At 38.7% G+C, this 15,704-nt stretch overlaps 1 protein-coding gene across 1 annotated transcript in view; it reads right to left on the reverse strand.

Moving 5' to 3' along the window:
- Nucleotides 1-15,704, reverse strand: part of LOC148419921 (uncharacterized) — a 246,039-nt gene that overhangs the window by 16,052 nt on the left and 214,283 nt on the right. The window contains exon 5 of the mRNA XM_088422280.1: nucleotides 4,928-5,035. Coding sequence (XP_088278406.1) covers nucleotides 4,928-5,035 — 108 coding nt within the window. The remainder of the gene's footprint in view (nucleotides 1-4,927; nucleotides 5,036-15,704) is intronic.

Genomic DNA, 15,704 nt, shown 5'->3' on the forward strand with positions numbered 1-15,704 from the left:
TGGGCAAAAAAAAGTGTGTGAATTACTGTAAGTGAACTTTGCCAGACAGCACACACGACTGGTGCGTGGACCAGACTCACTCCATAAGATGAATGCCAGACCAAATACAATCACACATATTGGTCTCACCATATTCACACATAACGCAATTAAACGGCATCATTCATCACCGGGCGACGTGACGAGCGCTTCGCCAACTAAAGGTCGGCAGCTCGAGAGCAATTAACGCTCCCGTTTGCTGTTTCTGTCCAAAAGGGCACCAATCAAGCCCACGTCAGCGCTTTCCGCAGTGCGGCGTTATTAGTCGGAGTGTATTACGCCCGTCACGTCACCGCCACGTGACCTAAGCCAAAGCGGGTGTTTACTTTCCGCTGATTAAGTGCCGCGGACGAAACGACACCCAAACATTTCCCGAATGTAATTTGTGCACCATTTGGAATGCGACGCACACACTCGGAGGAAGACACGCACGCAAACTTGCGGCGCGTCTCAGTTCCACTCACGAGTGACAAAAACACAAATAAATCATGCTGACAAGGCTTTTCTGTGTAGAGGTGATGGATACAGCCTGCGGGAGGCAGCACACACACATGCGCCAGATAGAAACACGCACGCGGTCAATCCCTCTCTCCTTGTCTTAAGAGATAAAGTAGACCGAAGGACAGATTCTTGTTGTTATTGTCTTGTACAAGATGGTCGGGTGAGGAGTGACTTAAGTCACGCCGCGCTGTTCATGTTGTGTGTGCCTGTCATACGTTTGTGTTGCTCTCTATATTGTTCTCATAAATGTTATAGTCCTTTGTCATGTCATCCACATGAGTTATTTGTACTCTATCTATCTATCTATCTATCTATCTATCTATCTATCTATCTAGAAAGCTAGCTAAACATCTATCTAGAAAGCTAGCTAAACATCTATCTAGAAAGCTAGCTAAACATCTATCTAGAAAGCTAGCTAAACATCTATCTATCTATCTATCCATCCATCCATCCATCCATCCATCCATCCATCCATCCATCCTTCCATCCATGCATCCATCCATCCATCCATTCACCCAATCCATCCATCCATCCATGCATCAAACCATATTTCCCCATCTATATTTCAATCCATCAATATTCCATCCATCCATCCATCCATCTTTCTATCATTATTGCATCCATCATCAATGTTCCATCCATATTTACATCCATCAATAGTCCATCCATGTTTCCATCCAACCATACTTCTATAATCCATCAATATTTCATTCAAACATCCAAACATTCCATCCATCATCCATATTTCAATCAATATTCCATCCACAAATATTCCATCCATCCATCAGTCTTTCTATCATTATTCCATCCATCATCAATATTCCATCCATATTTACATCCATCAACAGTCCATCCATATTTACATCCAACCATACTTCTATCATCCATCAATATTTCATTCAAACATTCAAATATTCCATCCATCCTTCCATCATCCAACCATATTTCCATTCATCCATCCATCCATATTTCAATCAATATTCCATCCACCAATATTCCATCCATCCATTCATCCATGCATCCATCCATCTTTCCATCAATATTCCATCCACCAATATTCCATCCATCCAATCATCCATCCATTATCCATATTTCAATCAAATATTCCATCTATCTATATTCCATCATCCATATTCCAATCAATATTCCATATATCAATATTCCATCCATCCATCAATCCATCCATCCTTCTTGTTGTCTAGCCGTTTGTCTGTCCATCCAGTATCTACGTATCTGTAGGTTCATCCGTCAATCATTTTATAAAGCTGTCCTTTCCCCGTCCATCCATTCACCCACGCATCCGAGACATTATCGGTCCGTCCACCGTTCATCTGTCTGTCACTCGCTGACCTTTCAAAGGGTCGGTCCCTCCATCCATCAGTCAATTCATACTCTAGTCCGTCTGTCGGTCCATCCATCCACCCGTCAAGTCCAAGCTCTATGCGCTGCCGTGACCTTGCCACAGCCTCCATCTGTCAGCTTCATTTTGACCTCTCTCTCGTACCCCCCCGCACACACGCGCACAGTTATCGATGTTGTACACTGACACAGGGTAAAAAAGAAAACACCAAACAAGTACTGACCCGGCAACGAAGCATACGCAGTATGACCTTACTGGGTAAACACATACAAATGCACACATATAAGCACACACAGTTTGTCTAGAGGGAATCACCAGCGTTCCTGTTTGTCTTTCGCACCGCTGAGCTCCCTTCAAGCGGGACAGGAAATAAACAGACTGCAAGGAAGGAGGATGGACACGTTCAAGGTGTTCTTTGATTAAAGGCCCAAGGCTCTTATACCGTTCTCGTCTATTTGTCTTTGCTTCCACTTGATGACAAATCCCAAAAGCTTTTATAAAGAAATGTGCAGGTTGTGGACCAGCTTCCTGCGGGGTATCTCTTAAAACACACTTTTTTTTTTAAAGTTCTGCCAGGAAAAGTGATAAATGCAATTTGGTTTTTATGATCGGAGAAGGATTTGTAGAGGCCCAAGCATGTGTAAACAAAAACTGTGCATTTGCAGGGGGTTTGAGATTGAACTATGCAGAATAGCACACTACTGCCACCTATGAAACGGGAGGGGAATGATATTTGACTAGGATTTAATCTGTGCATCCATTAAGATCATCCGTCCAACTGTTCATCAATAGATTAATTCGTTCAATCCCCAAAACATGTTTATTTATTTTACAGTCCAGCCATTCAATCCCAGGTACTTATTTATATCGTTTTTCAATTTTTCTCCCCAAGTGTTTGGCTAAAGGGGTGTGTGAAAATGGCCCTAAATGATCATCAGGGACAATACTCACCCACAACACAACCTGTTTGAACTGCTGCCATCAGGTAGATGCTACAGGAGCCTGAAGGCCAGGACTAAACAACTGTTTATTTATTTATTTGGTTGTTTATTTATTTATTTTTAAAGAGTCCATCCATTCAATCCCAGGTACTTATTTATATCATTTTTCAATTTTTTTTCCCAAGTGTTTGGCTAAAGGGGTGTGTGAAAATGGCCCTAAATGATCATCAGGGACAATACTCACCCACAACACAACCTGTTTGAACTGCTGCCACCAGGTAGATGCTACAGGAGCCTGAGGGCCAGGACTGCCAGACTGGCAAACAGCCTCTACCCACAGGCCATCCGGATCCTGAACAAATCCATCACGCACTAATCTACCTCACAACCAGTCACTTTACTTTAAACCAGCACAGTGCAGGAAAGCTGCTAAATACATCATATTTTGCATATGTATTCAGTTTCTTCTACTCCATAATATATTCAGAATGTAAGTCGATTCATTTATTCGTGGTTCATTATTATTGCCCTTATTGCTCTTCCTGTTTTTGTTTTATCACCTACTTTATTATTTGCTCGATTGTGGAATGTCCTCTGCTTGGGGAAGTGAACAGAATAGGAATTTTGTTGTGTAGTATTACTATGCATATGACAATAAAACTCTTGAATCTTGACGTATTAATAGTTTAGGTCCTAAACTCATTGATTAGCTGAGCCTTTAATTAGCTAAAATAATCTATTACTTTAGTACTTTTATTACCTAAAGTAATCAATTACTTAAACAATTAATTCACTGATTACTTTTTAATGAATTCAACTGTCACCTGGTATTGAATGTCATGAATTTCTTTAAAACGATGAGCAAAAGAAGTGGAGTCAATACCACAAGAGCTGTGTGCGGTTTGCTGCCGCTTGCATCATCAACGGCTGCAATGTGAGAGAACAATAATGGCGCCGATGTCACTAACTCTTGATGGCACGTCGATGCACGCTTTGAAAGCCTCATTGAGATGACGCCTGATGATTGTTTTGATATTTCATCCATGCGTCAGCAAGCCCATCTGTTATTTGATACATCGATCAGTTCTTTAACCAAGTGGTTCTCAATCTATGTGCAAAAGGATGGCGGACCCCTGGCAGTGAGATAACGGTCGTGCCATGTTCAACTTGACATGTCAACATCTGGGTGAAATTTCAGCTCCCTAGTACTTTCCATTTGATGTGAAATGCCTTTGATGTATGCGTCAAAGGATTAGACAAATTACTGCTCAAGGGTTAAGGAAGTTCTAGATCATGTAAACATCAAAACAATGACATGTTTTTAAAGTAAGACATGGAAAATTCATTTTTTAAATATAAATCCTGAGCAGTTTCCTTAAATTTTCATGACATTAACTAAATTAATCCCAAACACATTCAATCTAAGGTGCTTTCCTCTATTGAATATTAGGATAAGGCAATGCTTCTCAATTATATTTTGCCAAGCCCCCCTAGGAGCGAGAACACCCCCCCCCCCCCCCCCCCCCAAGACACGCTTACTACAAATAAGATGATTATTTATACAATAAAGAGACATATATTTTGCAAAGGGGTCACAATAAAACATTTTGCAATGGGTTGCCTCAAGTTCCAATTAATTTGCTCTTAATTTGAAAATACAAGTGCATTTTTACCATCACTGCATTAAAAAGCATGATAATAGATGTGCACATGTGTGCAAAAAGAAAAACCCTGTTAAAACCCCAAGAACCGCCTTCAGTCCATTCATTTGAGAACCGTTGCTTTAACCACACCGTCCGTCTCTCCATCCATCAGTAAAATCTTTTATCGGCCCAGCTGCTCATCTCAAAATCTATCCATCTCTTTATCAATCCATCTTGTGAATTTTCTCTTCTTCCAGACACGTGAATGTCCATTTGTCTATTAATTCATTGTACCATGAAATCTAACCATGACAGCACCCAAAAAATGTCCATCTATCAAACCCATTTTTCTACTTGTTTATACAGCAGCTGTAAAATATACACTAAGACCCTGTTTAAAAAAACAAACAAACCAAAAAAAAAGGTACATTGGCCCCATTTACCAGTTTACTCTTCTTCTTTCTTGGCTGTAATCCAGCGAGGATCAAGGAAGGCATATGAATCCTCATAAATTTTATAATCTCCCCCTCTTTTATTGTTCCTGCTCTCATCTGGAAAAAAAAAAAGTGATGCAGTCGCACGGCTAACATATGGAAAGAAGTTTCAGCAGAGGAATGTTTGCCATTAAGACTTCAACCTCCTGCTGGCTGCTGACCTCAGATTTTGCGTGTGTGTGCAAGTGTGGATGACGCCACGCTGCAATCAAACATCTTTGAGCATCACTCAGCCAGAGGCAACAATCACTAATATATATATATATATATATATATATATATATATATATATATATATATATATATATATATATATATATATATATATACGTGTGTGTGTGTGTGTGTGTGTGTGTGTGTGTGTGTGTGTAGACAGAGGGTCCTTGGGTCACGACGATCCAGACTTATGATGTTTTGAGGTTACAAACGCGCTTCTACACACGCCCAATAAAAATATAAAAAATAATATAAAGCATCATTCCGTGAGACGTAAACAATTGTGAACTAGTTCCTAGCGCTCAGCGGATTAACACGCTGTGTAGTGGTTGCGGGCGAGGAAGATGACGTCCCTCAGTTCCAGTGATACGCCATTTTGTTTGCGTTTGCCTGTTCTCTCTTTTATATTTTACTACAGTACAATACTTTACAGTACAGTACGTACAGAGTGATCTATTTACGGTGTTCCGACTTACACTGAAATTCGGATTATATATATATATATATATATATATATATTATAATTAAGTTCTAAAGTTATATAAGTATATGTACTTACTCTGTTGATCTGTTCTTAAGGCATATATATATATATATATATGTATATATATATGTATATATATGTATATATATATATATATATATATATATGTATATATATATATATATATATATATATATATATATATATATATATATATATATATATATATATGTATATATATATATATATATGTATATATATATATATATATATATATATATATATATATATATATATATATATATATATATATATATATATATATATATATGTGCGTGTGTGTGTGTGTGTGTGTGTGTGTGTTTCACACACAGCAAAAAGTAATGGGAACAGATTGGAGGCCCGAGTCAGGAATCCTGCCGCTTAATTAATTACAGCCCAGAAGTGAGCAAGGTCGGAACGGCGAAACTTCCAGAGGTTGTGACCCGTCCGTCCGTCTGCCGTCTCCCGTGAAGCCGTCAGGTGTGTTCAGCGGGATAAAAAGTGCATGTCCAGCCACCTGTTGAACCAACTGTCACTCGTTTTCTACTTCCTCTACTCCGCTTTAGAATCAGAACACTTGACTTTTGACAAATGATTCACGAATCACTTATACTAAAAAGACCAAAAATCGATGTCTTCATACACGTCTTCATCCTTTTTCTTTCCGTCCATTAAAAAGTTTTCCCCGGTTACCGAAACGCTAAATGTCAAAGTCTGACGTCAACATTCGCCACGGATTTGTAACAATGTTATTTTCGTAGCGCGACCTAGCTTTGACGACGCCCTTGCCCACAAAGGACTTTGATTATTGCGCTCATTCAAGTTTCCGCAGCTTCTTGACATCCGACTAAAAGTCGTTTAACCGCCACTTGATAGCATGCATGTTAATTTTCTATTGTGCCTTCAAGTCTCTCGCGCAGCCGGCGTCGTCAAAGACTCTTTCGTTTTCTTTGATCCGAGCATGACGGATAATTTCTCTAATGCTCTCTAGTCTCGGTTCAAGTGTTTGTTCAGCCTTTCTTCTCGAACAAGAAGCTTCTTAGCGGCGCGGCGGCCAGGCAGCCATATGGAACCGGTGTGCTTTTTAATTAATCAAAGTGTCAGTCGGTGATGAGGGTTATGAGGTGGAGCGTGATGGAGTGGCTCCGTCTCACCAGCGTCTCCAACGCCTCTTTGTCACCGGGAGGGAAACAACTGGAAAGTCATTCACTGGAGTGAAATGTCATATTTCAACATGTAGAATATTAAAAGCACATTTCCAACAAGAAGTCCAGCTGTCACTTCGCTTTACGACCGTTTGGAAGAGACACCCGTGTCTTGAAAGTTGGTCAAGCCGCATGTGTTCCATTATATTAGTTAAATGTCTTAAAAAAAAAAAAAAATGTCACCACAAGGCGACTGTTTAATATCAGACAAATTGGGGGAATAGAAGCGCAATACCCGAGGTGCTCCGTTTATTACCTACCGTATTTTTTGGACTATAAGCAGGAAAAGCACATTTTAGTGCACAGGTGTCAAACTCCAGTCCTCGAGGGTCGGTATCCTGCAGGTTTTCCGGTTTTCTCTCCTAAACACACCTGATTAGGATCATTTTCAAGCTACTCCAGAGCTTACTAATGAGCTAATCATTTGAATCAGGTGTGATGAGGAGAGAAAACCGGAAAACCTGCAGGATACCGGCCCTCGAGGACTAAAGTTTGACACCTACCGTATTTTCCGCACTATAAGGCGCATCGGACTATAAGGCGCACCCTCAATTAATGACATATTTGAAAACCTTTTCCATATATAAGGCGCACTGAATTATAAGGCGCACCCTCAATTATTGATATATTTTAAAACTTTTTCCATATATAAGGCGCACCCTCAATTAATGATATATTTTCAAACTTTTTCAATCACAATATAGTATTACTCAAAGTAATAACAATAATAACTAAAGTAATAATTCTCAAAAAACTCAATAACATAACTCAATGTCAATATGAGCAACCATGTTCAACTGTAAACACACAAAAGAAACAGGTAAAGCTTACTTTATCACATTTTAGTCAGCACAGGTGTCAAACTCCAGTCCTCGAGGGTCGGTATCCTGCAGGTTTTCCGGTTTTCTCTCCTAAACACACCTGATTAGATTCATTTTCAAGCTCCCGCAGAGCTTACTAATGAGCTAATCATTTGAATCAGGTGTGATGAGGAGAGAAAACCGAAAAAATCTGCGGGATACCGGCCCTCGAGGACTAAAGTTTGACACCTACCGTATTTTCCGCACTATAAGGCGCATCGGACTATAAGGCGCACCCTCAATTAATGACATATTTGAAAACTTTTTCCATATATAAGGCGCACTGAATTATAAGGCGCACCCTCAATTATTGATATATTTTAAAACTTTTTCCATATATAAGGCGCACCCTCAATTAATGACATATTTTCAAACTTTTTCAATCACAATATAGTAATACTCAAAGTAATAATAACTGAAATAATAACTCTTAACTCAATGTCAATATGAGCAACCTTGTTCAACTGTAAACACAAAAAAGAAAGAGGTAAAGCTTACTTTATCACTTCAATCCCCATCCACGGATCCCAATCACAATATTGATCCATATAGAAGGCGCACCTGATTATAAGGCGCACCATCAGCTTTTGAAAAAAAATAAGGCTTTTCGGTGCGCCTTATAGTGCGGAAAATACGGTATGTTTTAGTGATTGTAACGGAAAATACGTCTTCAGCACAAATTTGTTCAGTAAACAACTGTTTTGTCTGAACAAAGAACCTTTCATTTAACGGACATGAGAACTATCTGTGCTTCTAGAATGAGACGACCTTGACGGATAAGCGAGTTCAACACGGACGTAAATTATCGTGTTTGCCTCCCTTCCTGTACCCCCTCCATAAGAACGTTTCTTTCACTTGTCCCTTCACACTCTCTTACAGACCACGACTGCTCTTTTAAGAATTGTATATTTGAAGCTTCAAACCCAAAAAGGACATTTGTTTTCCAGACTTTTTTACAGATCTGAAATTTACTGAAATTTCCCAATGTGAAAAATGGAAGTGAGACAATTACAAGCACAGCATATTCAGGTAAAGTCAAGTACGACACACAATCGGGTCCAAGTAATCAACAGAAATGAGATTGGAACAGACGCTAATGAAGTCACATGAGCACAGTTTAGTTAAGTGCAAGCGGCTCGGCACTGATTTTTCTGATGTTTCCCCTCCTTCGGAAGCTCCTCAGACGCCTTGGGAGTTTTTATATATAAAACCGACCTCGCAGGGATGGAGCTCGTCTCCAAGAGAGTAATTACTTTGCGCACTTTAACAAGGTCATAGCGCGCTCATTGCCGCCTATGAAAGATTTGCAAAAGTCAAAATGTGCGCCAATTTTCTTCGCATGCCCTTTTGTACTTAGCCTGCCATTAGCGCATGCAAAATTCACATTGTTGTGAGCCTTTTTTTTTCCCTTGACATTTTAATGAGTTAATGATATGTTATTTTCTGATCAATGCCTAAGCAAATGTCCTGAGTAATCAGTGTAGACTAAGGACTAATAGGTAAATTGCTATTTACGGTGTTTGCAATCTCCCAGAGGTCCAAAAAGGAGTGTTTGATGCTAACATTTACAAGACGTGAGATTGTAAAATGTTACGGCTGATTAATGACTTGTGAAAAGTATGGTGGCCCTCAAAGGGACAAAAAGATCTATCTATCTCTCTAGAAAAATCTATCTATCTATCTATCTATCTATCTATCTATCTATCTATCTATCTATCTATCTATCTATCTATCTATCTATCTATCTATCTATCTATCTATCTATCTATCTATCTATCTATCTATCTATCATGCTTAGCTAGCTAGCTAGAAGCTAGCTAAACATCTATCTATCATGCTTAGTTAGCTAGCTAGAAAGCTAGCTAAACATCTATCTATCATGCTTAGCTAGCTAGCTAGAAAGCTAGCTAAACATCTATCTGTCTATCTGTCTATCTGTCTATCTATCTATCATGCTTAGTTAGCTAGCTAAAAATCATAAAAACATATAAAACATCTAGTAACAAAATAGTGTAGCAAGTACTACTTATATATAATATACATGTATATAATTAAATAACATCATAAATAAAATATATAACGTTCGGATATTGGAGATACTGGTCTTGTTATGACTCGGTATTGCATCAAAACTGACAAACATTATCGCTGAATTCCTAGAAACATGTGAAAATACTGAAACTTGATTCCATTTACGAATTTAACTCATTCACTGCCAGTGACGGCTATAGGCGTCAAAGATCCATTTCAACTGGGCAGGGGGAAATAATTGAATGAAGTTTGTGCCTTATCAAAAATTAACTAAATTGTAACGCTAATATTGACTTTGCTGTATTGGTTTTGTATTGTGGGCTATTATTTTTTTCCTTTTATGTGTAACCTACCTGAGTCCTCAAAAAACACATTGAGGCCAGACCAATGAATTCACTATCAGTATACTTTAATAAAACCTATTTCCTTAATATCGGCAAGATATAATATCAGACGTGCGTAAATAACGGTTATATCACTCAAATGTATATCAGGATGTCTTCAAATCAAGTCAATTTAAATTGAACGCGGGTTAAGTGTCACTCTCCAGAGCCAAGGCGTTTCTTGCCGAGACCCAATTAGGAGCAGGCGGATGGCTGCGGGGCGGATCGTGTAAGAATTCACCTCAGGAGGAAGTTGAAAGGCATTGCCGCAGGTTAGTCGACGGGCGATTGATGTCAGGCCGCCGCTGTGTCTCCGGGTTTCATAAAGGTTGCTTCATTATTTGCCACGCCGTTGATTTGAATGGCAACACGCGGATGCGGAACAATGGTGCAAAAACTATTTGATTAAAAAAAAAAAAAGGCGTTGGATTATACCTGTCTAAGTTTCTTTTAAGTTATGTGTAGTAAGAAAAAAAGAAGACGTGTTTTTGTTTCAATCAATAAAGGCATGTGGAATCTTTTTACGGATCTGGCGCGTCACTGCCCCATGTGGCCAAAATTCAGACTTTATATCGTTTGTACTTTTATTTGGATCTACAGAAAAATGTAGTTGAAAGAAGCGAGCTGAGTTTTTGGATGAGTTTTTTAAATACATTTTCCAAACACCCAGTTTGGATATAAACTCTGCAGTTTAGCCTTAGTAGGATAACTTAAAAACTAATTGACTGACTATTAGGGATGGGACGAGACCTAAATCTAAATGAGATTGAGTCCACAAGAACAAGAAAAAGGTTTTCAAAAAAGTTTTCAGTTTTTTTTTTTTGCATCCTGCAAAAATTTTTAAAAAAAAATACAGAACAATCCATCATGCAAATGTAAAAATAAACAGGTCACTTTTTTTTTTTTAGTATTTTTTACATATATATATATATATATATATATATATATATATATATATATATATATATATATATATATATATATATATATATACACATTTTAGACAGCATTCTCCCTAAATATATTTTTCAATGAGATAATGTGAGGTCAAACCCGTTCAAAAGTGATCAGTAGCAACAGCAATCATTTCAGGATGTCAGCATCAAAGTGTGCAGTTTTAATTTAAATCTACTTGAACTGGCTTTAAAAAGCAAAACAACTTCTTTCAAGGGCACATCTGTTCTGCTAGCTAGCGGCTAATTTATAATCGTTATTGTGCTAAACGCTGACACTGTGTGCTGTACGATAAGATATTAGCATAGTTAAGTTTTTCTACTGTCTTAAATTAGCGACTAAATGCAATTTTAGAACAACACTGTTGTTTACTTACTTGCCTGACAAGTACCCCGACTCACTTAGGTAACTTTTGCCCTTGTTGGAGGTAACAGAGACAACAAAACAAGGTCTAAAATTCACGAATAAAACAAGCTCTTTTAGAACATTTAGATTTAAGCCGTTCATGCTCTCTCAGGCTTCATGCAAGTGTTTCTCCTTGTGTGATTTTAAGCAGGCGCTGGCAGGCTGTCAACGGCCAGAAATGCGACAAGATGAATGAGTTCGAGCACGGGTTCGAGCCCCGGGCATCACGCGAGCCTGATAGATGGGTGAAGGCTGATTTAAAAACGTCTGAGGTTATTGATGACTGGCCGCCAGCGCTAAAAATACATCGTGGTCGGTGCCCATCTAAACGCAAACGCCACACGCAACCACAAAACACCTCGACGCTTTTCTCCTGCCTCGTCGCCTTTGTCATTGTTGGAGTCCGATTGTGTTGCATTGAAGGGGATAAGACAAACGAACCCCGGCACGGTTTTATTTAAACTGTTGCATTATTACAACAGGTCATTTTAGTTTGAATAATGACTCACTAAATTGATTTTCAACTATTTCCTTTGAGAAATTATGGTATAAATATTTTCAAAAGTGAAGTTTTAAACTGACTGACTTAATAGATTACAATCGATTTCCATTAAAGGGAAAAAAATAACAGAAAACAACAGTCCCACATTTCCATTGTATTATTTTCTGTGATAATATTTTAGAATAAATGCATACATTTAAATGCTTAAGTGAAATGTCTAACTGCTAGCTAGCTAACCATTCAGCTAACAACGTAGTTAAATAGTAAGTAGATAGCTTAGCTAAAATAGCTTGCTAAATTACTTAGTAACTAACTTGATAATTTCCTAACTAGCTAACTTAGGGCATGTTCAGAAATACACCCAAGTGCGCATTGGTTCTAACTAACTTTGTAACTAGTTTGCTAGCTAGTTAAAAACAAAAAAAGCTAATTATGATGCTAGCTATCTAGTTAACTAACGAACGTTTTAAAGAGCTAACTAAGGGGGAGTTCGGAAATATAGGGCACGCCATGCACTTTTTCACGCCGACAGTTCAGAAATCTTGTGCGTTGCTCAACTGTGCTGTTCGGAAATTCAGAGTGCACCAAAAACCGAGTACTGGTGCATGCATTCAGTGTACCGACTGGGAACCTAATCTGTCAGGCAGAACAACTGGAAACAGTTAACCAGCTAGCTAGCTAATTCGCTGGCTAGCTAGCTATCTTACTGACTAATTGAATTACTAGCTAACAAATTAGCTAAATTGAGAGCTAACAAACATTCCTACTCGTTTGCTAGCTAACCAGGAAACAAGGTAACCAAGTTACTAGCCAGCTAGATGATTAACTAACTTTTTAAATAGCTAAGGGGTATACAGTGAGAGTACGCAAAATGTTCACGCCGATAATTCAGAAATTTTGTGCGTAGCTCAACAGTGCTGTTCGGAAATGTGCACCAAAAACAGAGTACTGGTGCGTGCGTGCGTGCGTTCGGTCTTCCCACTGGGAACTTAATCTGTCAGGCAGTACAGCTGGAAAGAGCTGGCTAGCTAGCTTACTTACTGACTAACTGAATTGCTAGCTGACGAACTTGCTAATTTACGAGCTAGCTAACTAACTAACTATCTTAGACCAATGACTGACTAAAAGATTCCGGTCCATTTCCATTAATCCCAATGGGTAGATTTTAGAATATATCCTTCAAACTCGCGGGTTTTGATTTTAAGTTTCTAACATTTAATGTTTACGATAAAAGAAAATGCCAAGACTTATTCTCAAAAAAAGACATTTACCCTAGAAGGACTTTGAAAAGCACACAAATCAGGATATAAGCTCCTGCTCATATAAACCTACCGTTTCCTGCATCCGCTTTTACTTTTTGGACAAAATCTTACAAAATCCAAAGAGAGAATGATTCACACACTCAAATGAATGCACCAGCTCAGTTATCGCATGCGAGTGTGTGTGCTTGAAAGGCAACAAGGTCACTGAGTGGCTTTCGTTGTCACACGGCGTCTCAGACAGCTACACCATTTCCACACACTCACACAGAACTCATTGTACATCACACACACACGCAGGAGCACGCAGACACACACGAATTTAAGGAGCAAAGGTTAGTCGCTGAACTGTGAACGGTTGGGTGAACTCTTGACTGTTCATAACAAGACTCCACATCGGATTTCACTTCCTGCATGACTTGTACGCCCTCCTGCTGTCACTTTCCTTTTCTCCTCATCCTCCATTTTATCCTCATCTTCCTCCACTTATCCTTCTCTTATTCCTCTTACCCTCTATTTCCTCTTTTTAGCTACACTCACACACCTGATGGTTTTCTAGTGGACTAAGTGGAGATCAGTTCAGGAAAAGGTTTTTCAAGAGAGAGAATATTGGTGTGTGTTTTATATTTATTTCAGGCCTTTGGGTGTGATTAAAATGAATATTGGAAGTCTCATTCAATTTATGCATATTTTTAAAATGTTTTTAATACTACAGTATATAAAAAAAAAAATACTTTTAAGCACAGGCATTGACTCACAGTTTTTCATAGTTGTTCCATAAACTGCCACCTTGAACAGATAAATACATTTGCTCTACCGATGGAAAAACAAAACAAAACACAGACACAAAAAAGAGCCCACAGGACCATGAGCTGCAGGGCTCAAATCATGAGAAAAAAAAAAAAAACTTAAAGTTCGTGGTCCATAATTTTTTTTCACTGGTAGGCACCAACTCGGAGACGAAAATTTTAGCAACCCTAACAGATGGCATTTCTATCTTTAGCATAGCTAAAATGTTAGCATTAGGCTAACAACATGTTAAAAATGTCTCTTTTCTTTTTTAGATTTGAAAGCATACAACATATATTTTAGATAAATACCTGTAAAATACAAACTCATTAAACTTTAAAACAATACCCTGACAATAAATGTACAACTTCTTCTGGGATGTTCCGGAACAAATGAGCAAATTTAAAGGGTTAAGTACTTATTGTCTGGAAGAACCCAATCATATGTCATAAAGTCGCGTGGCACACATACAGTAAAAGTGTGTGCGCGCGCACACATGTGTACCACATTCATAACATATTGCCGGTAAAGTGGGTCGAAGTATTGAGGCAGAGAAAGCCAATTATCCCCCCGTCTTCCTCCTCCTCCTCCTCCTCCTCCTCCTGCGAGGCCCGTCTTTAATTATCAACTTTTTATAACTCTGATTTTAATGATGCGGCCGTCTGTCTGCGTCGCTCCATCTGCGCTTTGACGACTGTTTTATAATAAGACTTCGTTCCCGCATCCCTTCGGTGACTGCTGCCGAGTGACAAAAAAACTCTGATATTTAACTGGAGCAGCATTAGCGCTTCTTCAAATCTCTCAAAACTAATCATTAATTGACAAAAATGGTAATACATGCTGATAGAAACTTTTTACGGACTGGTAATCGCGGATGATATTTTTCATTTCGCCATACAATTGTTTTGACTCGATTTTACTAGCGATTATGCTCAATTAGACGCGCTTTCGACGAGATGGCGTCAAATGGGAAATGCAATTACTGGATCGGGTTGGCTGGAAACTGGAAAGACAACGTGTACGCGCGTCATTTTCGGAGGATGAGCTTCTCCAAAACAATCAGCGTGGAATTTTGAAAGAAAATTAACACCTGCTTGTTACGTGCAGCCTAGCGTTAGCTTGACTTTTGTGCTGTCAAAACGACGTTTCGTAACTTGCTCTCATTATCATAGCTAATTTTGTGATCAACAAAAAATGCTAACTACATTCAGAAAACCAATCGTGCTCATAGTTTTAAATAACATTGAAAAAATGTTCCAGAACTCTTTCAGCGCCAAGCGTTGTTCAAAAGGGCGACCTCTAGAGGGCCAGTATATTTAGCATTTTCACTCACCTTTCAAGGCCAACAGAATATTGTGGGCTTTGTCTATGTTAATATGGGTGCTGTCACTGAAAGATTGACTTCCATTCTTCAGTTACACTTGCATGTAGGTATCAGCTGTGCTGTGTGTGGAAACACTGCCATCCAATGGTCACAGTTATCACTACAACGCTCAATTGGCTTATATCAAGTAAGCATTTGTCAAGGGTGTCAGCTCCCCTCCATAAAAAAATGTATTTGACCAGAATTTTAGACTTTTGTCATATATAGCCAGT

This window comes from Hippichthys cyanospilos, chromosome 8 (genome assembly GCF_059441005.1).
Source record: "Hippichthys cyanospilos isolate Australia breed blue-spotted pipefish chromosome 8, RoL_Hcya_1.0, whole genome shotgun sequence".
In the NCBI taxonomy this organism is placed as follows: domain Eukaryota; kingdom Metazoa; phylum Chordata; class Actinopteri; order Syngnathiformes; family Syngnathidae; genus Hippichthys; species Hippichthys cyanospilos.